This window comes from Podarcis raffonei, chromosome 16 (genome assembly GCF_027172205.1).
Source record: "Podarcis raffonei isolate rPodRaf1 chromosome 16, rPodRaf1.pri, whole genome shotgun sequence".
Taxonomy (NCBI): domain Eukaryota; kingdom Metazoa; phylum Chordata; class Lepidosauria; order Squamata; family Lacertidae; genus Podarcis; species Podarcis raffonei.
In genome coordinates, this window is record NC_070617.1 from 21,530,777 (window position 1) to 21,555,550 (window position 24,774).

A 24,774-nucleotide genomic window follows, 5' to 3' on the forward strand; every position below is an offset into this window, starting at 1 on the left:
TGAGTGTTATGCTTCCAGTTTGAGTGTTACGCTGAGATCTGTCTGTTTTTGCTATTTATTTTGCGTTTTTGTTTTTACAGCTCTTTTGTTTTTGTTTTTGTGACTGTGCTGAACCCAGTTCAGCTACCGATTGATAGATTGTGTGACTGCAGTACATTGTTTATTGCTTTCATTTTATGGCTCAATGGTCTCATTAGATAGTAAAATTCATGTTTAATTGCTGTTTTAGGGGTTGTTTTTAAATGTCTGGGACAGATTAATCCATTTTGCATTACTTTCTATGGGAAAGCGTGCCTTGGTTTTGGAACGCTTTGGTTTTGGAACGGACTTCCGGAACGGATTAAGTTTGAGAACCAAGGGACCACTGTAACTATTCTTTCCCCTCCTTGCCTTGCTGCAGAGCTGCCAACAGACTCTGAAGATGGGGACACTTCGAGCGCCAATGGAGGCGAATACGGTGAGTCACATTTGAGCCCGTGTCTCCCAAGGGCTGAACAGATAACGCACCAACTCTTACAAACAAGCGCTGCAACCCTTTGATCAGAAGATCAAAACTAAGTCAGGTTTTTAAAAAATAAAAAATTAAAAAAATTATTTGGTTTTTCAGATTAAAATTTTAAGGTCATATATCGAACCTAGATCCATAAAAACAAGATTCCAAGGAATCTCCTGGACTTCCCTCCTCCCCTTTGTGGGTCCTGTTATTAATCATTTCCTCCTGCATCTTTCATAACGATCCAAATCTTTTACATCTCCATTGTATCTAGAATTCATCCTTAAACAAGAAGTGATATTCCAACTCTACTGACAATTTTAACTGTTTACTAACAGGTTTTAGTTAATGCATTGGTTGGAGGATATGATAATAATTAAGGGACCTGTGTATTAAGAGAACACTAGCTTACTGCTTGAAGCTTTTTTTTATTTATTCTGGTGTGTTACTGTAATAGGGGATGGTGCAAAAAACGATAAAGATGAATGTCTATTTTATTATTCAGGTAGGTAGCTGTGTTGGTCTGACTCAGTCGAAATATATATATAAAAAAAATAAAAATTGTCTGGTGGCACACGAAAGCTTATACCAAGAACAAACTTAGCTGGTCTCTAAGGTGCCACTGGACAATTTTATATATATATTTCTATTTTATGATGATGATGATGATTTTAAAAGTATGGTTTTCATTTGTGGACCATCTTTGCTGTATTTCTCAGCCCATATTAAGGTGTTTGGCAGTCCGCAAATTTTGTTTTAAATTTCATGGGTCATGAGGCAGGTGATAAAACAGCCCTCCATGCATAGAAATTATTTTTTTGCGGGGGACAGTGTGTACTCCCCCCATTGCCCCATGATCCAATAATCTCCCAGTGCCTGCACATTCAACATGCGTCGGAAGGAGTTCTGTGCATGCATCCTGACTGGGGCTCGGCAACCATTTGCACATAGAACAACTCCTGGTGTGTGCTAAATGTGTGTGACTGGGGGGAATGACTTTGATAGCTCTGCAACCTCCTCCACACGTAAATAATATTTCTGTGCAATCCTCCCTGCAAACATTTTCCAATCGGCTGACAGCTCTGTCAGTTTCTCCTTTCTGGGCTGGCTCTATCTATCTCACTTTACCCTCTCTCTGCGCATAGGGGAAGAATACCGACCTTTGCTGCCTTCGGAAGAGAGCACCCTCCAGATTCTGACACACTCCGTGAATCCTCTGGATTACCGAAAGTGGAGGAGGAAGCCCTGCTATTGGCGGCTGCTCAAGATCTGCAAGGTTACTCTCTTTAAATGCATTTTTATTTTCTCTTTTTTTACTTCCATCAATTTATTTATCTCAGCCAGTGACCAGCATTCAGAAACGGACTTTGCACAAACATGTACAATAATACCGAACAAAACAACTCAAATGCTAACAACTCTCAGGGCACCTAACAAACAACAGCTCCCAGAATCCTTTGGGGAAAGCCATGTTTAAAGTGGTATCATGGCGCTTTAAATAAATGTTTGATATGTGAATGTGGTGTCCATGTTTAAAGCACCTCCGAAGTATACTCTCTTTCCCTCAAAGAATTCTGGGAACTGTAGTATTGCCCCCTGCAGTGTTACAATCTCCAGAAACCCTTGACAAATAGCAGCTCCCAGAATCCTTTGGAGGAAGCCATGACTGTTTAAAGTGGTATCATAGTATGAATGTGGCCTGAGCCTCATGTCTGGGACATTTCTACTTCCATTATTCTCCCTTCTTTCCCCCACCCCAGTCTGTGAAGCTCTTGTCTGAGGAGAAGGTTGCTTCATGGCTGGCGGCAGTGAACAACCGCCTAAAGCTCAACTTTCACACCCATGGTCTCTGAGGTGTAAAGGGTCTGCAGACGGTATCACGACCACTTCACTTTTTTGGTGGCTTTTGCGTGTCCCTTGTGACATGCATGAAACAGCACAGAAGTTACCTCAGCACAAAATAACAGTCTAGACATTGATTATGACAGTTGTGTGGGAACCTTGGCCAGAGATGGAGGAACCTGCGGCCCTTCCCTGTCTCTTGGCCATAACTGGAAAGGGCTGGTGGGAATTGTGTCCTCTACTCAGTATATTTTTGGACTCCTCAAGTCCTCCATCTTTGCCCCTAGGCCAGAAGTGGGTAGACTCCAGGTGTGACAGATTACTTGGGCCACAGTTGGGTCTATACATATGAATTTTAAATCATGTTTGTATTTTTTCCCCTACCTTTATTGTGATAGACATCTGAAGGCAGCCCTTTTCAGGGAAGTTTTTTTATGGTTGATGTTGTATTTTTAGTATTTTGTTGGGAGCCACCCAGAATAGCTGGGGCAACTCAGATAGGCTTATTATTATTATTATTATTATTAATTAATCAGTGCTTTTTTCTAAAAAAAAAATGTTTAGGGATACTCTCATTTTCCTACTCATATTGAAATACTGCCCCTCAATGAAGCCAAACTTAGATTCACAAAATGTTTAGGGGTATGCATACCCCCAGAAAAAAACACTGATTATTATTAAAAACATTGTTTAAAAAACATTAATTTTTGCCTATTTGTATCAAGTAGGCACCTTCACTCTACTCTTTTAGGCACCTGCTAAAAAACATTTCAAGGCAGGCCTATCTAGCTATCTAGAATGCTGACATGTGGTTTAGCCTGTCTTTTGCTGATTTTAATTCTTTGAATGTTTAAATTGTTGTTGTTTTACTAAATTGTTGCTTTTAAGTGTTTTTATTGTTTTAGTCGTTATTTTTTTAAAAAACGCTTTGAGGTTTATTAATTATTTTAACAGTCAATTTAATGAAATAATTCAATAACAAATTTGAATTTTAAAAAAGGCACCAGGGAGTCCTGGCCGTTGATATGCCCGTTTGTGCGGATGTGGCAATCGCCTCCACATGTTATATAGCACTTTCACCCCCCCCCCCCCGTTTTCTCTCCTCCTCAGCTGCCAGTGGAGTTTGTGCTACTGCTGACTGTGCCCATCGTGGACCCTGACAGGGAAGATCAGAACTGGAGGCGGCCCTTGAACTGCCTTCACCTCATCACTGGGCCCCTTGTCTGCATCCTCACGCTGAAGTCGGGCACATGTAAGCACCCGCCTTTCCTCCCAAGGGCAGTGTGGCCCTTTGATTCCCTTTTTGCCCTTCGTGTATTTGTAGAGAATGCTTGAACAAGGCTACAGTCTAACGTGGTGTAAGGCTGCTTCCTAAGCGTTTTGGGCCACTCAAAGTGATGTACGAATGCATGTTGTTACTCCAACATTACTCCATCGTTCATCGTTACTCCATCAGCCATGAGTAGGCAAACTAAGGCCTGGGGGCTGGATCTGGCCCAATCACTTTCTAAATCCGGCCCATGGACAGTCCGGGGATCAGCGTGTTTTTACATGAGTAGAATGTGTCCTTTTATTTAAAATGCATCTCTGGGTTATTTGTGGGGCCTGCCTGGTGTTTTTACATGAGTAGAATGTGTGCTTTTATTTAAAATGCATCTCTGGGTTGTTTGTGGGGCATAGGAATTTGTTCATTCCCCCCCCCCCAAATATAGTCTGGCCCCCCACAAGGTCTGAGGGACAGTGAACCGGCCCCCTGCTGAAAAAGTTTGCTGACCCCCAACACCACCCTCCCCATTTCAAATTACAGGAATGAATCAACCCCATTGAATGTAAGAAGGCTAACTTAGTGTCTCCATTCTCTTGCTCTCTTGCAGATGGGTTTCACAAAATCCATGGGGTCTTCCCAGTTTGGGGCCTGGTGGTCCTCCTGGGGGCTGCCTTGGCTGTCGTTGTCTTCTGCACTACGAGGAACGAAGAGCCACCCCGATATCACTGGGTGAGCACCGTTGCTCAAATCTCTCTCGTGAACCTTTTCATCCTGCACCCAGAGTGGTTTAGCAATCAGTCCCTTTTCACAGGGAACTCTGGGAATTGTAGCTCTGTGAGGAGGGGATAGGGGTGGTGGTGTCTCCTAATAACTCTCAGCACCCTGAACAAACTGCAGTTCCCAGTATTGTTGGGGAGAAGAAGCCATGATTGTGTAAAGTGGCATCATAGTGCCTTATAAATGCTTGTTGCAAATGTGCCCCTTGTCATGTTCATTTCAATGGGTCTTCTCTGAGTAAATCATACCTTCATACAGTAAGCCCACAATTTATTTATATTTTATTTGTGCAAATTCAGCTTTTACACACTTGACCAAAAAAAATTATTTTAAGAGAACGAGGGCTGAAAGGGGGCAGGCGTCCAGGAAATAGGACTTTAGCAATCACACCTGCCACTGAACTCAATGTGTTTTGGGAATACAGTGGTACCTCTGGATACGAACTTAATTCGTTCCGGTGGTCCGTTCTTAACCTGAAACCGTTCTTAACCTGAGGTACCACTTTAACTAATGGGGCCTCCCACTGCCGCCGTGCCACCGGCACACAATTTCTGTTCTCATCCTGAGGTAAAGTTCTTAACCCAAGGTACTACTTCCAGATTAGCGGAGTCTGTAACCCGAAGTGTTTGTAACCCGAGGTACCACTGTAGTAATGATAATAATAATAAATTTATTACTTATACCCCACTCATCTGGCTGGGTTTCCCCATCCATTCTGGGCGGCTTCCAACAGAATATTTAAAACACCATAAAACATCAAATATTAAAAAGTTCCCTAAACAGGATTGCCTTCAGATGTCTTCTAAAAGTCAGATAGTTATTTATTTCCTTGACATCTGATGGGCAGGTGTTCTACAGGGCAGGCACCACCACCAAGAAGGCCCTCTGCCTGGTTCCCTGTAACCTCACTTCTTGCAGTGAGGGAACCGCCAGAAGGCCCTCGGAGCTGGACCTCAGTTTCCAGGCTGAGCAATGGGGGTGGAGACGCTCCTTCAGGTATATTGGGCCAGTATATGCAGTTTTGGCTTCAGGCATGATCCCTGGAATGCAAACCCCACGTAAATTGTGAGCTTACTGTACCACGTATTCTGTGGGTTTACAGATAGAATAAAACAGGCGATGCAGGTTTACTGTCACATATACGGCAGCAGCCCATTTAACAGCCAGACACAACCAAGGGGCAAGGAGATGTTGGTTGCCCCCTGACAACAAAGGAAAGGTGGCTTTGTGGAGGCCCTTGTTGACAGTTCTCTACTTCCCTGCCCCCCCCCCCGGATCTTTTTCTCATGATGCCCCAACAGTTATTTGCCTTCCTGGGCTTCCTGGTCAGCGCCTTGTGGATCAACGCTGCTGCCACAGAGGTGGTGAACGTCTTGAGGACTTTGGGGGTGATCTTCCGACTGAGCAACACTGTCTTGGGGCTGACGCTGCTGGCCTGGGGGAACAGCATTGGAGGTGAGCACTCGGGGGCTGGTGAGGAAAGAGGCCTTGGGCATTTATGTATGTATTGCATTTATATCCTGCCCCACCCCTGAGGAGACCCGCAGTCACTGACAAGCAGTGGAGGCCCCCAGAGCAGGAAAAAGGAACAATAGCCCCCTCCTCCTGCTTTTATACCCGCAACTGGGTGCCCCTTAGGCCAGTCACAAACCTACTTTGCAGGGTGGGTGTTAGGCTAAAATGGAGAGGGGGAGAAGTACTTACCTCTTTACCATGGCTTTTGAAATTTTGAGTTGTATATTCTTAAAAACAGCCTTGTTTATGTGATTGTCAATTGTTTTAAACTGTTTTAACCTAGTGCTTAAATTGTTTTAACCAGGTCTTGGGCTGAAGAGTGGGTAATAATAATAATAATAATAATAATAATAATAATAATAATAATAAAAAATTAGTAATTTATTTTTGAAAAAACAGCTTTGGGATTTGTTCGTTTGTTTTTCAAATCAAGTGGTATATACATTTTGTGAACTAAATTGTGAAATAGCTATTATTATTATTATTATTATTATTATTATTATTATTACTATTATTACTATTATTACTATTATTATTATTATGCCTTGAGCTCCCTGGAGGAAAGGTTGGATATAAATATAAGTATACCTGACAGCCTGTTTCCTCTGTGATTTTGTCTAATCCCTGCACCACAATTTCATTTTAAAAAAGAAACCTTCTAAGTTAGTGACCCATCACCACTTCAGAATAGCTCTGCTTTGGTTATGAATGGGCTGCATGACAGATCAGTCAAGCAGCCTATGCAGTCCCAGCATCCTTTTCACCCAGTTGGCCAATCAGATGCCTTTGGGAAGCCCCACGAACAGACCACACGTATAGCACAGCTTTCTGATGGGGAAAATACCGTGGTGCAGTGGCAGGGCATCTGCTTTGCATGCAGAAGGTCCCGGGTTCAACCTCCCGACCTCTCCAGCTTAAAAGGGTTAGACAGTGGGGGCGACAGGAAAAGGGTCTCCTCTGACTGAGGCTGTGTTGGAGCTGCTGCCAGTCAGCGTAGACAATACTAGGCTAAGATGGTGAAAACTCGCCTGGTTGAAAACTGTTTCCTAAGCCTATGAGGCACTCATCCCTAGCTAGCAGGACCAGTGGTCAGGGATGATGGGAATTGTAGTCCAAAAACAGCTGAAGACCCAAGTTTGGGAACCCACCCTGACACTGTTTCCTCCCCACAAAATGAACCTGCATCAACAAATCTAATCTTTGGGAGCTAAAGTTAAAATATATTGATGTGCCCCCCCTTTCCCCCTTATTTGTCTTTCAGACACCTTCTCAGACCTCACGATGGCTCGGCAGGGATACCCCCGCATGGCCTTTTCTGCCTGCTTTGGTGGCATCATCTTCAGTATCCTTGTGTCATTGAAACTGTACTCAATATTGATCCAGAGTAGATTCCAGAAGTATAGTTGGCAGAGTAAAAACTTAAACACGGGATTCCCAAAAAATAGACTAGAGGCAATTAACATTTCATCCTGCAGAGCTTTACTGAAGGCAGATGAGCATAATGGTCACAAATCTAATACATTCAGGATTGGCACTGTCCATAAGAAATCCAGTTGCAGCAGACTGAACTTAAACTTACAATACCTTACAATAAGTCTAAACCTTAACACTAAGCATACTCTGTACAGAACACCACACCAGAAGGAAAGAGAGAGAGAGAGAGACTTTTATAGTCAGCATAACCTTGACACAGAAGAGATAGCAGAACCAGTTTAAGCCATCTGTACTCAGCTTCTCTGAAGGAATAACCCAAACATCACGAACCTTCTGCTTGCTTCTTTCACACAGGGAAGCTTCCAGAACCCTCTTGAATTAAGTAGAATTAGGAAAGATCTCTACACGTCAGATCAATACTTTATGTACTAAGAGACACAAAGTGACACTTTGGGGGTGATCTGCTGACGGGTTGCTGACGGGTTGCAGACTCTGGCTGCACTCCCTGGAAGGCCTTCATAGGCATCCTGTGTTGGTCCTCAAGACCGACCTGGGATGCGTAGCAGTAGTGGTAATAATTTAAAAAATGTGAGTGCACGTGCACCTTCCGCAAACCCTAACCCTCAAGACCTTCCCACTTAACACAGGAAAGTTGGGTGGAGCAGGTACACTTGCCACATGCTGAGAAGTTGGGGGTGGGACTGGCCTTGTTGATCAGCCTTGGGCCTTGTGCTCAAGAGGTATTCTGCCTCTGGATGGGGAGGCTCCATTGAAGCAGCCCTGGACAAACTGTTGCACGTAGATCCTAGGTCCGTGTGCCTTCGTCAGAGAAAGTCAGTGGATTTTGCTTGCTGTGTTACAAACTGGTGCCTGGGGCTTCCAACAGTGAGAAGCCAGCTGGCTCAATTTCACATCCACTCCTTGCGTGACTTTGCTCTCAGCCTGGGTTTGCTGGCTAGGTCCATTGCCTCTGTGGGACTGGGGAGGGAAGGGAGGACAGTTGGTCACTGATTGATTGCTTTTCCTGGCCAGATTGTCTCCTGAACTTTGCCGGCAGATATGCTCGTTGGCGTCGGACTCGGCTGTCTCCTACAGATGACGAGCAGCAAGCTAGTCGTGAGGGTACAGATGCTCTCATTGCCATTTCTCCTTCCACTCGGGGTGGGGGGGACCTGCAGTCCTCCAAATGCTGTCAGACTCCCAACTCCCAGTCAGGCACAATTGATGGTTCAAAGGCAGCCCTAAGTACAGTGCTTTGCAGTAGTCTTTACCAGAGCATAGACAACTGAAGCCAGGCTGGCCATGTTCATGTCCAGTGGTCAGGGATGATGAGAGATGTAGCCCAACAACATCTGGAGGGCACAACATAGGTAGCTGCTTTACCCTGAGTCGGCCCATCTATTCCAGTAATGTCTACACTGGCTGGCAGCATCTCTCTAGGAATTCAGACAAGGAAGTATATTCCATCTCAACCTGGAGATGCTGGGCTTTGAACCTGGGACCTTCTGCGTGCAAGACAGATGTTCTACCACTGAGCCACAGCCCTTGCCCTCTTTGGCTGTCTTGTGTTAGGTCTAGTCCTGTCCTCCATGGCATCTGGTGTGCTCACTCCCCTTTTCCGGTCTCCCCTTTGCAGCTGGAATCCGAGGGCCTTCTGGTGTGGATCCTGGCCGGCGCGCTGGGCCTCAGCCTGATCTTCTCCTTCCTCTCTGTGCCCGCTCAGTGCTTCCATCTGGGCCATGGCTACGGCTGCTGCCTCATCGTCTACTACCTGGTCTTCTTGACCGTTGCGCTGCTGACGGAGTTCAGGGTGATCCGGCTGGCCTCCAACTGAAGAAGACATCTCTCATTGTGGACCTCCTTCTGACGTTATCGTGGAATGGTGATGGGGTTGCAAATGTCCCCCTCTTGCGACCGAGCTGCTCTACTTGAAGACAGTGCCTTGCAACAAGCACACACCCCCGGCGAGTGCCCTGTGGAACCTGGTTGTCAGGTTTGACTGTTACCCGCTGCTCGGAGGGAAGCAAGACCACAACTCAAACCTCGGAAACTTACGCAGAGCCCCGGGCAAGCTGTTGTTAGGTTGCTGCGGTCTTTCAAGGCACGAGGGTGCCACCTGCTTTTAAAGACCTATATTATAAGTCAGGGATCATTTGGCCTTGGGGACAGGCCATCGGTTCCCCCAATCAGTATTAACGTTTCTTATAAGGAAAGGCATTATTTAGGTTTTAAACAAAAGCTTTTTTAAAAAAAGAAGAACATTGTCAGGTTTTTTGGGGGGATGGGTTTTGCAAAGAGTGGTTTTTAGGTCCTGTCTGTTGAAAGATGGTGAGGCATACTGCTCCCAGTATGTACTGCTTGTGGCTCTTGGTTTTCTCAAGTTTCGGTTGGAAACTGCAAATTTACAACTAAGAGGTATTGCATTAAAAAAACAACCATGCACACAACACCCTTTTATTTCCAGTATCCAGCAGTGAGTGCCAGGAGCGGATCTACAGTCGTACCTTGGTTTTTGAACAGCTTAGTTCTTGAACATTTTGGATCTTCAACGCCGCAAACCCGGAAGTGAGTGTTCCGGTTTGCGAACTATGTTTGGAAGCCGAACGTCCAGCAGGGCTTCCACAGCTTCCAATTGGCTGCAGGAGCTTTCTGCAGCCAATCAGAAGCCATACTTTGGTTTTTGAATGTTTTGGAAGTCGAACAGAGTTCTGGAACAGATTCTGTTCGACTTCCAAGGTACGACTGTGCTATGAAACTAGTGAAGCTTAAGCTCCAGGGCCCCTAATCCCAGAGGGGCCCCTGAAATGACTTTAATCCACATTGCTTAACATTTTCGGGTTTAAAGACCCAGTTTGAGTCACCCAACTCAAATGGATTAATTTTTTGTTGTATATATTTCAACAGTTCCAAAGTTTGAGAGTCGGTAGCACAGATGTTGTACAGTTGGAGTGAAAGGGTACAGCAATTTTAAGCAAAACTGAGATTTAGTAGTTAATGTATTTTTTCCCCTTTAATGTGGTGATATCTCATGGACCAACCCCATTGAAGAGATAACAGTGGTTACCCACACCTCCTTGCTGGTTGCGAAGGGGTCCCCATGACTGCAGGCAGCCCAGCTGAATGTCATTGGTGGTCACTGAGTGCTGCGAGTTTTTTGGAAGTGGGATGGAAAACATGGGAATGGACTAGAGGCTGGAACAGGAGCAATCCCAGGCTGCAACGTTGTAGTGGATTCAGCAGAAATGCTCCCATTCGCTACCCGAATTCACACACCACACATTTAAAAGCACTATGGTGGCACTTCTAAGCAGTCATGGCTTCCCCAGGAATTCTGGGAGCTGTAGTTTGTTAATAGTGCCGAAAGTTCTTAGGAGAACCCCTTATTCCCCTCCGAGAGCAACAATTCTGAGAGCGGTTTAACAGTCAATTCCTCTTCACAGGGAAGCTTGGGAATTGTAGCTCTGGGAGTCGAATAAGGGCCTCCCCACAACTTTCAGTACTCTTAATACAATTCTTTGTGGGGGGGGGGGCTCCATAACTGTTTAAAGTGGTATCATAGTGCTTTAAGTGAATGGTGTTAATGTGGTTGTTGTCTGGCAAATGGGTTTGGTCAGTATTTCGTGCGCCCCCAAACCCCCCTCTTTTGCCAGATGTGGTCTAAATGCAAGGGCGCCATAGCTATTCCACTTTCCATGCTCATAAGTTACTGGCCTCCAACCTTGTGTGTCATTTCTGGCTTCCACCAAAACTCTCACTAGGAACATTGGGTGCCTTTTTCTGCCTTTCAGAAAACGTATTTATTCTTGGCCTCTCCCCACCACCCCTTCACTATTGTGCCAGGAAACTTCTTGGCTTTCATATCCAAGGCTGCTTCTGCACAGAAGTAGACCCGTTGAAGTCATCAAACAGAACTCACTTAGCTCCATTCATTTCAATGGGGCTGCTTTCAGTAGAGCTGGTGTTGGATGCAGCTGCTTATATCTTTTGACATGCTCAGAGACATTCCTTTAAGAATATCTGGGCAGGGTGGGGTGTCTGTATCATCCCAGCCTTTGATCATTTCCATTCAAAAAGCGAGGAGGAATGCTGGCTGAATCATTTAGGCTGCAATCCTAACCTCATTTTACCTAGGAGCAAGCCCCATTGAATTAGGACTTACTTCTACGTAGACGTGGATCGGATTGCACTATTAACTGCTTTGTTCTCTGGAGGATTTTTTGGGGAGGTGGAAATGATGCCCTTTGAGAACTCAGCCTATAGCCCAGGGTACAACTACAGACTACTGAAGTTGTGGCATCATGAGCATGCTTGCACAACCTGAGGCACTTGTGTGTGTTGTTGCCTGCTGTGTTATTGTCCCTCCCCTCCCACACACACATTTTTGCAGCAAACCCGTTTTATTTTGTTTCATTCTGGGCCGACAAAATTGTAAGCTGAGTTTGCACAAGTGCATCTTGCTGCATGTGATTTGCTGACTCGCTGCTAATTTCCAGTCAGTTTCATCCTGGGAGCCAGAGGCATGACGAGGCAGTTTTATTCCTGGGATCAGCACTTGACCAAGGCGCCACAGGATCACACAAGCTTTTCAGCACCCGTGTTGAGCAACAGGAAGTCTGGGAGCCTTGCACAGTGGCCAGCTTGGTTAATCCACCCAGTCAGTGGGTCTGGACGAAGACGTCCCAAAAAGCTTTCCCCTGTCCCGTTGTTCCTCAAAAAAAAGGCCCTGCTGGTTTCTCTCTGTTGGGCAATTCTGTCTGCTGGTATCCGATCTCAGAATGTTTCATTCATCAGTGTTTGGAAACCTAGAACTTTTCCCACTAGCTTGTTTTAACTTGCCTCATTCAGAGTGACACAATGGGACAACCACAGAGAATGTCTCAATGGTTACAGCTAGTAGGTTCTTTGGAAGTGGGGAACTGGACATGGGCAGTGCTTTAAGTCCTGCTGTGCAACACAAGAACTCAAAGGCAAAAGGAAAACTGGATAGCAAACTCCATCCAGCTAACTTAGGGTTCTTCTGAATAGCAGTTGCTAGGAAACAACAGGACAGAAAGTGCTTTCATGCTCAGGTCCTGGCTGCCAGTGTCCCACTGGGACATCTGGGTGGCCCTTGTGGGAACATGATGCTATACTAGATATGCCAATGGTCTCATCCAGCAGGCTCCTCTTATGCTATTTTACTCATAAGTACCGGGTATCTTCCTTGGCATTCAATTAGTATTTATGGCCTGTGGTTTGGGAATACAGTCATACCTTGGTTCTTGAACTTAATCCATTCTGGAAGTCCGTTTGACTCCCGAAACTGTTCGAAAACCAAGGTGCGGCTTCTGATTAGGCTTCTGAGAGCTTCCGGCACTCAAGTCGAAGCCACGTCAGATGTTCAGCTTCCAAAAAACGTTCAAAAACTGGACCACTTAATTCCAGGTTTTCAGCGTTCCAGAGCCAATTTGTTCGACAACAAAGCCATTCGAGAACTAAGGTATGACTGTACCCATTTCCAAGAGTTTCTCTGTGATGGGGATGAAGGAACCTGTGGGTCCCCTCAACTCCCATCATTCTTCTCTGCTGGCCGTGCTGTGAGGGCCTGATGGGAGTTGAAGTCCCAACAGCCTCTGGAAGGCCACTGGTTTCCTCCATCCCTGCTCTAGGAAGTCATCTCACTAGTATCGCTATTAGGTTTAAATGTTACTAACCAGAAGCAATAGACCCAGGTGGTGGGGTGGTGGATGACCTCTGGTCCTCTAGCTATTGCTGAACTACAACTCCCATCAGCCCCTAGCCCAATGACCATGCTTGCCAGGGCTGATGGGAGCTATAGTTCAGGTGTGTCTGAAGAGCTAAAGGTTCCCACATCTGCAATGGACAAACTCAAATATTGGGAAGAAGCTCTTAGTAGTATCACACTCCATTTATTCCTTGCATTGGTGTACCTGCAAACTACAAATTTTATCACTTGATGAAACGTCAGCAATTTTAAAGATGTTTTAAAATGTATTTAGGTGTTTTTAAAAAAGGATTCTGAGAGTTAAGGGGGAGAATAGATTAAATACATAAATTTTTATTACAGTAAAATTTATCATATTTAGGAAACATCCAATAATGAACTTAGTAGGGCAAATCTTATGAAGTCTTCTTCAACATGTGCCAAATACATTTCAGAACAAAAGGTCTGCAAAGGCCTAAGATAGCATCAGGGAAACTAAATTACTTTTAGGGTCCACCTTATTTTTATGATTGCAAGTTGTTTAAATATGTTTTTAATTGTGCTTTAATATTGTAACCCTCCCAGGGACCTTAGGGTGAAGGTTGGGAAGGAAATGAATAAATAAATGTGATTTAGCTCTCTTTAAAAATGTCAGCGTGTCTTGGATAATGACAAGCTGATACCAGTAGGCTTTGATTCAAATTTAACCTTCTCAAGACTTTGCAAGTTAATGCAGACATTTGGTAAGGCTGAAGTTTGCATTAGCATAATTAGGACTTGAAAATTGACAGTTTTCTTCAAGATTGATGTTTTCAATGGAAGTTTTGAAGTCTTTTGTCCTCTACAGCTTTGTATGCAAGAGCCAAAACCAAGGTTGGGTTTTGTTTGCTTGTTTGTTTATCCTGGGTTGGTAGTTGTTTTTTTTAATGTTTTTAGCTGTTTGTCATTTTCTTTGTTTTACATGACACCATTGATGGAAGACATTTGTGGTGGAAAGTATTTGGCATATTCAAAGCGTATACCATACAGGATTTATTACTGGAGTGTTTATCTGCATGGTGATGATTTTATTGTAACAAAGACATCTGTATTTTTATAATATTTCCTCCCCCTGTGATTTTCATTGCCAATTTGTTTTATAGCAACCGTTTTGTACCTCAGTTGTTCTGTGCTCTTAAGCTCTGTGCACCTTCAAGTAGAAACATTCTCCGTTCTGAGGAGTTTTGCCAAGGAATCCTTCTGTGTCTGTGCAAACCCTATGCAGAAATTATCACATACAGTGGTACCTCGCAAGACGAAATTAATTCGTTCCGCGAGTTTTTTCTTCTTGCGAGTTTTTTGTCTTGCGAAGCACGGTTTCCCATAGGAATGCATTGAAAATCAATTAATGCGTTCCTATGGAAACCGCTTGCCGGGCTGGCGGTGCGGAGAAGGGCTTTTCTCCCCACTGCAAGCCTTCAGGACAGGTCCAGGAACAGAGGGGAAGGCGCGCTGCGCTTCTCCTCTGTTCCCGGAGCTTGCGGGGCTTGCGGTGAGGAGAAGGGCTTTCCTCCCCACCGCCAACATTCAGAACAGCATTCTGAATGTTGGCGGTGGGAAGGAAAACCCTCCTCCCACCGCAAGTCTTCAGGACAGGTCCGGGAACAGAGGAGAAGGCGTGCAGCGCTTCTCCTCTGTTCCCGGGGCTTGCGGTGGGAGGAGGGTTTTTCCTCCCCACCGCCAACATTAAGAACAGCATTCTGAATGTTGGCGGTGGGAAGGAAAACCCTCCTCCCACCGCAAGTCTTCAGGACAGGTCCGGGAACAGAGGGGAAGGTGCGTTGCGCTTCTCCTCTGTCCCCAGACCTGTTCTGAAGGCTGGCGGTCCACCGCCAGCCTTCAGAACAGCCATCCGAAGGCTGGCGCGGGGAGAAGGGCTCTCCGCCCCACCGCCAGCCTTCGGAACAGCCATCCGAAGGCTGGCGTGGGGAGGAGGTCTCTCCGCCCCACCGCCAGCCTTCGGAGCAGCCTTCCGAAGGCTGGCGGCGGGAGGAGGTCTCTCCGCCCCAGCGCCAGCCTTTGGAGGAGGTCCGAGGACAGTGGGGAAGACGCGCTGCACTTCCCCGCTGTCCCCAGAGATTTCCCTATGGGCTTTCGTCTTGCGAAGGAAGCCCATAGGGAAATTCGTCTGGCGAAGCACCTCGAAAAACAGAAAACTCTTTCTTCTTACGAGTTTTCCGTCTTGCGAGGCATTCGTCTTGCGAGGTACCACTGTATAATCGTTACCCAGAAGCAAAGTCACTACAGGGTTGGCAAAGTGCTCTACGATAGGGTCCCTACTATGCCTACACTGTAGCACCATGGGAAATTAAAATGGCTGCCTACCCATCTGGTTTCTCAGGGCAGACATTACTGCTGACAGATGCTGATGGAGCCCTGATAGCTGCTCCAGGGTACCAGCTGGTGCAAATGGCAGCTTGTAGTTGAAGGACAGAAAGCTGGGTTTGCTGCTTTTATGTCAGTGTATACAAAGGCTCTTAAATCTGTCAGCTGGGAGAATCCCGAAATAATGGTAGTAGAAATCCCGAAGGAATCCCGATTGCTGCTGTCCACGCGATTTATTGTTTTTGGTGGGAGGTTTGTATTCAAAGAAGTTCCTGCTCAGAGTAGGCCCAATGAAATCAACCTAAGTTAGGTATGTTCATTAACTTCAGTGGTTCTGCTTTCTGCCACCCAATGTTTCATCCCCACTGCATTCTGCTGTATCCCAAAATGGCAAATAGAGAGAGGACACATTTCTTATTTGGAAGCTAAGCGACAGCAAACTTCTGTTTCAGGTCACATGTCCTCACCACTAATTGTAATGGATGCTTGGGAGATCATACTTTTAAAACCTTTCTCGTCTTATGTAGCAAAGTGTAGCTTCAGACAAGTGTTGTCTCTATTTAACAAATCTACCTCAGAACGATAACACTGAAGAGAGAACTCGCCCTGAGCCATTGCTATGAACAATAATGGGTATAAGCTGTTACAGGGCTAGTTTGAGTGGCCAATTCTATTTGATTGTTTTTAAAAACCTACTGGAGGCAACTAAGCAGATTTTGGCCAGCTCTTTTTGTTCTTTCCCTTACAGCTGCGAGAAAGCTGTGCTTGAGGAATCTCCTTGGGGAGTGGGTTGCAAAAATTGCTTTGTTATATGAATTGTTGGTGCTGGGAGCTAGAGATTAGGGTTGTTATATGAAGCCAAGAGTTGCTGCAATTAACTTCTGGACCATGAACCCAAATGGATAGGAGTTGTGTGCATCATTAAAAGTATACACAGCCAGGTTTTTTGAAGGAAAGTAGCCAGTGCTTTCTTGAACGTTGCTTGCTATTCTAAGGAATCTCCTTCAACCTAAGACTTAACTGCATATCAGACATTTGCATCAGGTGCCAATACATGCAGTACTCTCCGTTCCTGTTAAACCCTTTTCTCTGCTCAGCACAGCATAACATCTGGTATGTTAATAAAGGCAAAACGCAATTACTTCTTCTTGTCTTCAGTGCTGTACTGGGGCTGGGGAACTTCAATGCTAGAGGCCAAATCAAACCTCTCTCCGGCCCTCAGGAGTTTGTCTAGGCCACGCATCTCACTTTTACCACAGTTCTGACGCTGACAAAGATTTTATGTGCAGGAAGTATGCAAACCATCAATAGTGTGTTGTGCATCAGCATACCCTCCCGTATTTCTCTGATGAAAATAAGGATGTCCTATTCCATAATAATTTTTTTATTTAAACCCTGTCCATCTGTGTTGTTCCAGACACACTGTGTGGCTTCCAACATAGACATACCTCAGGTTGAATGTGCTTCAGGTTGAGCGCTTTCGGGTTGCTCTCTGCAGCAACTTGGAAGTAACGGAGCGCGTTACTTCCGGGTTTCGCCGCTTGCGCATGCACAGACGCTCAAAATGACAAAACGCGCATGCGCAGAAGTGGCAAAATGTGACACACGCAGACATGTCATCGCGTCTTACGTTCTATTCAGGATGTGAATGGGGCTCTGGAACGGATCCCATTCGCATCCTGAGGTACCACTGTATATAAAAACATAATAAAACTATACAGGGCTGCCTTCAGATGACTTATCTCCTTGGCTCGGGGGTAGCATAACTCCATACCTGCCAACATTTCTCTGATGAAAATAGGAACGTCCTCAGGGGGAAATGGGACATTCTGGAATCAAATCAGAAACCAGGATGGCTTCTGTAAATCCGGGAATGTCCCTGGAAAACAGGGACATTTGGAGGGTCTGTATGAGCACTGTAGAGGAAGCATTACTCTCCATAAAATGCCTAAGCTTGCTTAGTAGTGCTACTGTACAAAAGAAGAATTGACCAGCCCTTGCTTTTGGCTTACAAACTAAATAGCGGCAATGACCAAAAACCACCTCCAATTTAGGAAAAGGGGGAAGGGTGGGGGGAACAGGTTCCATAAGGAAGAGCTTTAAATGTAAGCAGATGGAAGGTGAAGGGAGACAAAGGCTTCTTAACACTTAAGTCTCTATTTTATTTTTTCTGAGTAGACTGCATGTGCAGTTGTGAAAACAGGAAAGCTCTACATTTGGCTTGGATACTTCTTTGAAAAGAAGCATTCTTGCCACAGGAAGTGGTCTATGCAGTTCAGTAGCTGTTTCACCTACCTCAACGCCCTTTGCAAATAAATGCAGACAGCAAAGACGAAAGGAACGCTTTAAAAGGTTTATTAAATGTGCCTGTAAATATCTCTATAACACTGTTTCAGACGTCATCATTACAGTTGCCATACAAACTCGCAGCGAACAAAACCTCCCACCGTGTTACGTTCCTGCAAGTGATTGTCTTTGGAGTTAAGTGTTGGAGGAAGCCAAGGAGAAAAGACAAGTTAGAAGGTAGACTCGCTGAGGTTTGTTTTTCCTTCCATCCTGCAAGAAGCAGTTTCTGGAATTATCACTAGCTTATTCTGGTAAGGAGTTGGGGAGGGGGGCATATACAGTGCAAGTTGAGTGACAGGTCAGTTAGTTAGCAGTACAGCTCAGGAAGCATGTCCCGGTTCTGAAACCACAACAGCAATATTCTACAGAGAGCAACTGCGTTCCCTCAAAGCCTCAGACTCCAGCTTTGTAGAGCTGCAGAAACTGTACTCAGCTGTTAGGAGAAAAACACTTTTTAAGAATAGCGGCCCCAAGTGTCTATAATCAGTGGAGGCGGCTGTTGGCCCAGATAAATGCTGCACACAGGTTTGATCCTTAGTCTAGTTCAAGGGGTAGCCAACACGGCACCCTCCATATGTGGATGGGCTCCATTTCCCATCATCTCTGGCCATGCAGGGATGATGGAGCTCACCAACATTTGGAGGCCGACACACTGGCTAGCCTTGGGCTAGTTAGTGGTCTGGTACACAAAACTTCCATTTCACCATCATGAGGTCGGAATTTGCCTTCCATCAGCAAATAAGTTATATGCAAAAGGAAAAAAAAAAAGGCAGGGGCAGCAATCACTGCTGGTTGATGTTTTCTGCAGTGCATGAACCCCAAACTTCCACAGAACTCTCACCCTCATCTTAGGCAGCACTTGGTAATGCTGTACATATCCGATCTCAAGGAAGGCTGGAACTGAGTTAAGCAGGCATGGCTTCCCTGAGCAGGCCACTATCTGGGGTTTTAGAATCTGCCTAGAGGTGGGTGCTGCAAGACCAATGGTTGGTTCTGCTTACAGAATCTGTCTCAAGGGAACATCTTCCCTGACCACCACAGGGAAAGCTCCTCGTCTGTCTTTGGGACAGATCAGGTCAGCTGGGATTCTGCAAACACACGCTGCTGTCTTACTCACTTATGGTAACACAGATTTGCTCAGAATAAGCCCTTATTCTTAAAAAAAAAAAAAAAACCACCTGGGAAATAGCTTGGCTTATTATGAGCCTACTAAAGTTAAAATTGGACAAATAAAAGCACCTTCAACTTGTTTATCTTGCAGCAGGAAATTCTGTCTCTTCCCCTTTGCCTTCACTTTGTGCTGCTATGGCATACAGTCAAGAGGAGAAGGAAAGCTCCATTTCCAAGTGCTGCTGGGAATATTAACAGTTCACGGGGAGAAAGACCTTTCCTCCCTGCTTATAAGCAACATAGTTTAGGTAGGTAGGTGGGAGGCATGGAATTCTTCTCCAGCTCAGAGTAACATTCTAAGCCGGAGAAGAATTTGGGAAGGCTGCAGTACCGTCATATTTGTGGCAAGCATTATATGTTGTCAAATGTTCATATTGCAAACCAAAGGAGAATTCTGCTGCATCTCTGTTTACCTCTAGCTTGTGTGGTGGAGGGCTGTCAGACAGAGCCAACAGCTAATAAGGAGCTGGTAATTTAAAAAAAATAAAAATTAAAATTGCAGCAAGTGATGAGGATCAACCTGGACCCTGTTGTGCAGTGACTGCAGGATTACACCTTGGTCAGTTTTCCTTCTTTCAAAGTTATTGCTTTTAACACATGCCCACAGGCTGAGCTGCTTCCACCACGACAAGCAGCCCTCTGCTAGTTGCAGCGGTAGGATTCCTTCATTCACCAGTTTCCAGGTTTCAGCCAGTTTGTGAGTAGAGGACTTCTGCCCAACAGGGAACAAACCTTGTTGGAGAAGGGAAAATGCTGTAGAGCCACAGCAGCTTATTGAACCATTATGGAGATGATGAGGACAGAACTGAACCTCAAAAGGGCAGTCCTGCTGAAAACTAGGCAGCCTAGTTACAGTTAGAGACAGGCAAACAGTGGCAGTAAATGGTGGTGTTTTGTTTTTTCTGCTGATGCCAGCCACCCACTTCTGGGAGGCTGGAATGCCCGGGGGAAAGCAGCCTGATTGTATAACTTCCGCTGACTATTTTATCCAGCTGCACTGGGGAAAAATAGCCAAATTAACCCCGGGCTGCTTTACACTAGACAAATCCCAGAAGTATTCACTGTGGCTACCCTGTTAACCAGCCCCCATCCCTTGCATAATGCCCAGCCATCCTGCAGTACTCTGGTTATGCCTTAAAGGCCCTAGTACAGGGATGAGCTTTTGCAAAAGGGAGAGCCGAAACTCTCTTACACAAGAGCGCCAGGAGACCTTCTTCTGCCAGGCTACGCTATGCATTAATCTGAGACGTACTTTGCAAAGTAGGTAAACGGGGTGGTTAATGCATAGCAGACAAAGCAGCAGCTTAGGTTAGCTGGGCTTAGATAATGGTCTGAGAGCGCTGACGGAGGCCTGGAAACGGCGAGGGCTGATGGAGTGACTGGTCATCCTGCCAGGGAAACTGCCTTTCTTCTTTCCTGGAGTGATCTTCATACCACTCCTGTGGGAAGAGGCAACAATGCTGGGATCATTTCATTTCCCACACCCATAGCATGCCCTCAAATCATGAATGTCTGCAATGAATTGTGCACGAGCCCAATATTCTGCTTGTAATAATAATAGCATTGTTGTTGTTATTGTTATTAATCACAATCATCTCAAGGCACATCGCAACAAAAAACGACATTATAAAAAAACACAAAACACATAATAAAAATACGAACAAAAACAAACCAATAATTCCACGCCCCCTCCACAACACATTTAAAAGGTAAACGGCATTTCTGTGCACTGCTCTGGTTTCGCCAGAAGCAGCTCAGTCATGCTGGCCACATGACCCAGAAAAACTGTCTGTGGACGAACACTGGCTCCCTCGGCTTGTAAAGCGAGATGAGCGCCGCTGCGACTGGACTTAACTGTCAGGGGTCCTTTACCTTTACCTTTTTTACGGGGCTGGCAGCACCTCCGAGAAATCCCTGAGTCCACCAAGCTACAGGGACCATTGCATAACCATAACTAGGATGCAAGCAGTTTCACATATCTTACCTGTATCTCTTCCTCATACATTCTCATGCTTAAATCGCTTTTGGTCCTCGATCGCCGCCCCAGGAACAGCATGGACGTTTGCTAAAATGATGGAAGAGAAGCAGTAAGAGGAAGGAAGAAGGCAACTGCCTCTGAAGGGTGCCAGAGTTGGATCATAGCTAATACAGGTGCTGCTAAGAGCACACAGGGATCTTGCCACCAAGAGAGACCTGAGCACATCTCTAACTTTATAGGGAACTCAAGACAAATGTGCAACTGCGACCACTGCAGGCTTTCTATCAGATAAGAGGAGATAAATTCTTGAAAACGGGGGGCATTTACGTCTTACACGATTTTATTCAGATTTGCATAAATTCATTTAATTTTAATATTAGTTAAAGCAAGAACAATCCTTTTTATTAAATGGAAACATTGCTGTGATTTGCTTAAAATTCAGCATTTAAACTTGTTCATGTTGTACCTTATTAAGATCAGAGTTAACTCCCAATGATGTTACCTTGTGCTATTTCCCTTCTGTTAAATGTTAGTTTTGGAATTTTCTGATGACTAGACACAAATAAATGAAACTGATGGTTGGAATCCGCAGGCCAAACAGGGGGACAGGTTTTGGTTTTTTCCTATGCAGCTCTGTGTGCATTTGGGGGCGGGGCATGTACACACTGTTAAGATGTGAATATTACACACCTACATGAGTTTGTCAGGAAGCTGAAGTTATGGGAACCTGGTGCCTGTAGTGGGAATTATAGTATATGCTTGATAGATAGCCTACATGTGAAGCGATCAGTGTTCAAAACTGAGATATGAAAGCTAGGAGCTAAATGGCACCTGAAACCTAGGTTATGGGCGCAACAATGAAATGTCTAGGTGCACTTTTATATAAAATATTATGTTCATTTTTCACATGGTCTAGTCCTTCCCCTGCCCACCCACCCATCTAATATTCTTAAGAGGGTCTCTTCCCCAGTCTTCAGAGAGTAGCTGGAAGTGGGGAGGCAGAAAAAGGGTGAGTAAAGGGGACTTTGCAGTTTTAATCAGAAATCTGAGGCGCAGTACAGTAGTGCCTCTGGTTACGTACTTAATTTGTTCCGGAGGTCTGTTCTTAACCTGAAGCACCACTTTAGCTAATGGGGCCTCCTGTTGCTGCCGGGCCGCCGTCGTGCGATTTCTGTTCTCATCCTGAAGCAAAGTTCTTAACCCAAGGTATTATTTCTGGGTTAGCGGAGTCTGTAACCTGAAGCATATGTAACCTGAAGCGTATGTAACCCGAGGTACCACTGTACTGTGCTCAGAGCTCAGAAACTGTTGCGCTAATGAAATCCCCTGTTGCGAAATGCACCTAGAACAATGGAGGTTTCAAACGCTGGAAGGGTAAAAAGCAGTACGTGAAATTATATTGTTAGGAGAATCTGCTTACTCCAACTGTAAAATGGTGTCGATAACATTTGTGGAGGAAAAACTCAGCCTCGAGCTAGTTTGATAGAGGATGCATCCTGTTCTTCTGAACCAGGCATCTAGCCTGTATAATGCAGGCATGATTTTCCTCTGAGAATGGGACTTAATTTCTACGCCTGTGTATAGCTAAGATAAGGGAATGCCTCTCTATATAATCCTGTGTAATTTAAAGGTTTGGGGACTCCACTTTTGTGAGTCCTCAAGCAGCCACTGCTATGACTAAGGGCAAACGAAGTTGCCATAAACATCACAATGGTGTGATTATTGAAGAAATCTACTACAGTGGTACCTCAGTTTAAGTACTTAATTTGTTCCGGAGGTCCGTTCTTAACCTGAAACTGTTCTTAACCTGAAGCACCACTTTACCTAATGGGGCCTCCTGCTGCTGCTGCGCCGCCAGAGCACAATTTCTGTTCTCATCCTGAAGCAAAGTTCTTAACCCGAGGTACTATTTCTGGGTTAGCGGAGTCTGTAACCTGAAGCGTATGTAACCTGAAGCGTATGTAACCTGAGGTACCACTGTACATGCTTATTGTGGCATTCCAGTGTGTGCATCTCCACCCCCCCCACCACCACCCAATAATCTGTGCTGGAAAAATATGCAACATGTGAAGCGTGGGTGAATCTGAATTGCTCTGTTACCTTCCTCTTCAAGGACCAGTGGCCACAGAGGGATACCCTCTAGCATTCTAAATCAGAAGCGATTTAAGTCTTATCATTCTGAACAAGACCAGCCAAGTGGTGGCGAGGTGAGAGAGGATACCTGGAAAGTGGTGAACAGAAGATGCTGGAATTCCAGTCCCCTTTACTCACCCTGTGCCTGTCCATCTGGGAAACGACCTTGAGCAGCTGGCTGGCAGCCGAGGCAATGCAGTTCCTTCCATATAGCTCTGCAACAGCTGTCAGTTCTTCCTTGGAGACTTCTCTCTCGAAAACAATGCCCATGTCTTCTGCAGAGGAGAAAGGCAAGGACAAGGCTTGTCTGGGTAACGGAAGGGGACAGCGGCAAGGAAACCTCAGGCAAAATCAGGCCTGCCCAAGCCTCTTTGACTTGGCCCACCAGGCCATTTTGGGCAAGCCACGCACACCCACCGGGCCATACACATGACGTCATCACACAGCGCCCAGTGGCGGGGGGGAGGGGCGAGTTCAAAACGTGGCTGCAGAGGAAGAATGGGGGAGCTCGCTCACAATGCACCCGCAGCATGACTCTTCATTGCTGAAGAATTTTGGCTTAACATTTGGGGGACCTGATGTACGATCACATCAGGCAACTGCTAGTCCTGCCTGCCTGTCCCGTGTGGCCCATAGAAGGCCGACTGCTGTTGGATCAAAAATAATAATAATAAATGCCTCAAAAGTGCTTCCACACCCATTCAATGCCACTAGTCCCAATCTTTCAGCAGGCACTGTTGCTTTTAAAGTACAGAATCTTTCGAAGACGCTTTTAAAAAGTTGATTCCTGCTGTGACTCCTGCAATGCAGGCTGTTGGACTTGATGAAACTTGGAGTCCCTTTCAACTCTACAAGTCTATGATTCTATGACAGGCCTGTTCAATTGTTTCCACTCTCTTAGGATGAGCCAGCCCCTTTAATGATTATTCTGCATTGTTTTTACAGTTTTTTATACTTTTTGCACTCACACATTTATTTATTTTTTGTGCACCGTTTTGATATGGTGCCTGGAAGGCGGTCTGAAAACATTATTATAAATAAGGAAGGAAACAAACAGGTTGCAAGGGTGACCCCACTGACCTCCTGAATCTTGGTTCTTCCGGCTATAGTTCATACGGAATACAAACGCCTCCAATATAAAGGCTACAATTATTGTCATCACCACCTGTGGGGGAAGGAAAAGGTCAGCAGCAATGCAAAAACAGCTCACCCAAATTATTTATTTCGCTGCTCTACTCAAGCTGACTTATGGAGTAGGGTAAGGTCTCCAGCTGTTTTTGGACTACAATTCCCACTATCCCTGGCCAAAGGTCCTGCTAGTCAGGGATAATAATAATAATAATAATAATAATAATAATAATAATAATACAATAATAATAATAATCTGGCTGGGTTTCCCCAGCCACTCTGGGTGGTTCCCAACAGAGGACTAAAAACAGAATAAAACTTCAAACATGATAAACTTCCCTAAACAGGGCTGCCAGATGATGTCTTCTAAATAATAATAATGGGAGTTGTAGTCCAAAAACAGCTGGAGACCCAACTTTGGGAAACCCTGCTCTAGGATCAACCATAAATGATGCTACAACCCTTCATCAGATGGCCATGCATCAAGAAGGAAAGTTTGACTGCTTTGCAGGCAAACTATATTTCTAGTCCTTGGGAGTGACTGTGAAGGCTACAGAACAGGGCAGGGAGCATGTGGCCCTGCTGAATTTGCTGGACTACGGCTCCCATCATCCCTGACCATT

The 24,774-nt window shown here is 45.2% G+C and overlaps 2 protein-coding genes across 9 annotated transcripts in view; one reads left to right on the forward strand and one right to left on the reverse strand.

The window, feature by feature from the left end:
• Positions 1–9,763, forward strand: part of SLC8B1 (solute carrier family 8 member B1) — a 32,932-nt gene extending 23,169 nt beyond the window's left edge. For all 4 annotated transcript variants that reach the window (XM_053369893.1, XM_053369891.1, XM_053369892.1 and 1 more), the window contains 8 exons: positions 401–457; positions 1,639–1,769; positions 3,446–3,587; positions 4,210–4,331; positions 5,681–5,834; positions 7,156–7,236; positions 8,386–8,450; positions 8,965–9,763. In XM_053369893.1, coding sequence (XP_053225868.1) covers positions 401–457; positions 1,639–1,769; positions 3,446–3,587; positions 4,210–4,331; positions 5,681–5,834; positions 7,156–7,236; positions 8,386–8,450; positions 8,965–9,162 — 950 coding nt within the window. In that variant the 3' untranslated portion in view covers positions 9,163–9,763. The remainder of the gene's footprint in view (positions 1–400; positions 458–1,638; positions 1,770–3,445; positions 3,588–4,209; positions 4,332–5,680; positions 5,835–7,155; positions 7,237–8,385; positions 8,451–8,964) is intronic.
• A 9,143-nt stretch (positions 9,764–18,906) lies between these two features.
• The window catches only part of TPCN1 (two pore segment channel 1), a 44,961-nt gene continuing 39,093 nt past the window's right edge, over positions 18,907–24,774 (reverse strand). For all 5 annotated transcript variants that reach the window (XM_053368184.1, XM_053368181.1, XM_053368185.1 and 2 more), the window contains exons 25-28: positions 24,104–24,188; positions 23,162–23,298; positions 20,897–20,977; positions 18,907–20,351 (exon numbers count right to left, since the gene is read on the reverse strand). In XM_053368184.1, the coding sequence (XP_053224159.1) occupies positions 20,232–20,351; positions 20,897–20,977; positions 23,162–23,298; positions 24,104–24,188 (423 nt within the window). In that variant the 3' untranslated portion in view covers positions 18,907–20,231. The remainder of the gene's footprint in view (positions 20,352–20,896; positions 20,978–23,161; positions 23,299–24,103; positions 24,189–24,774) is intronic.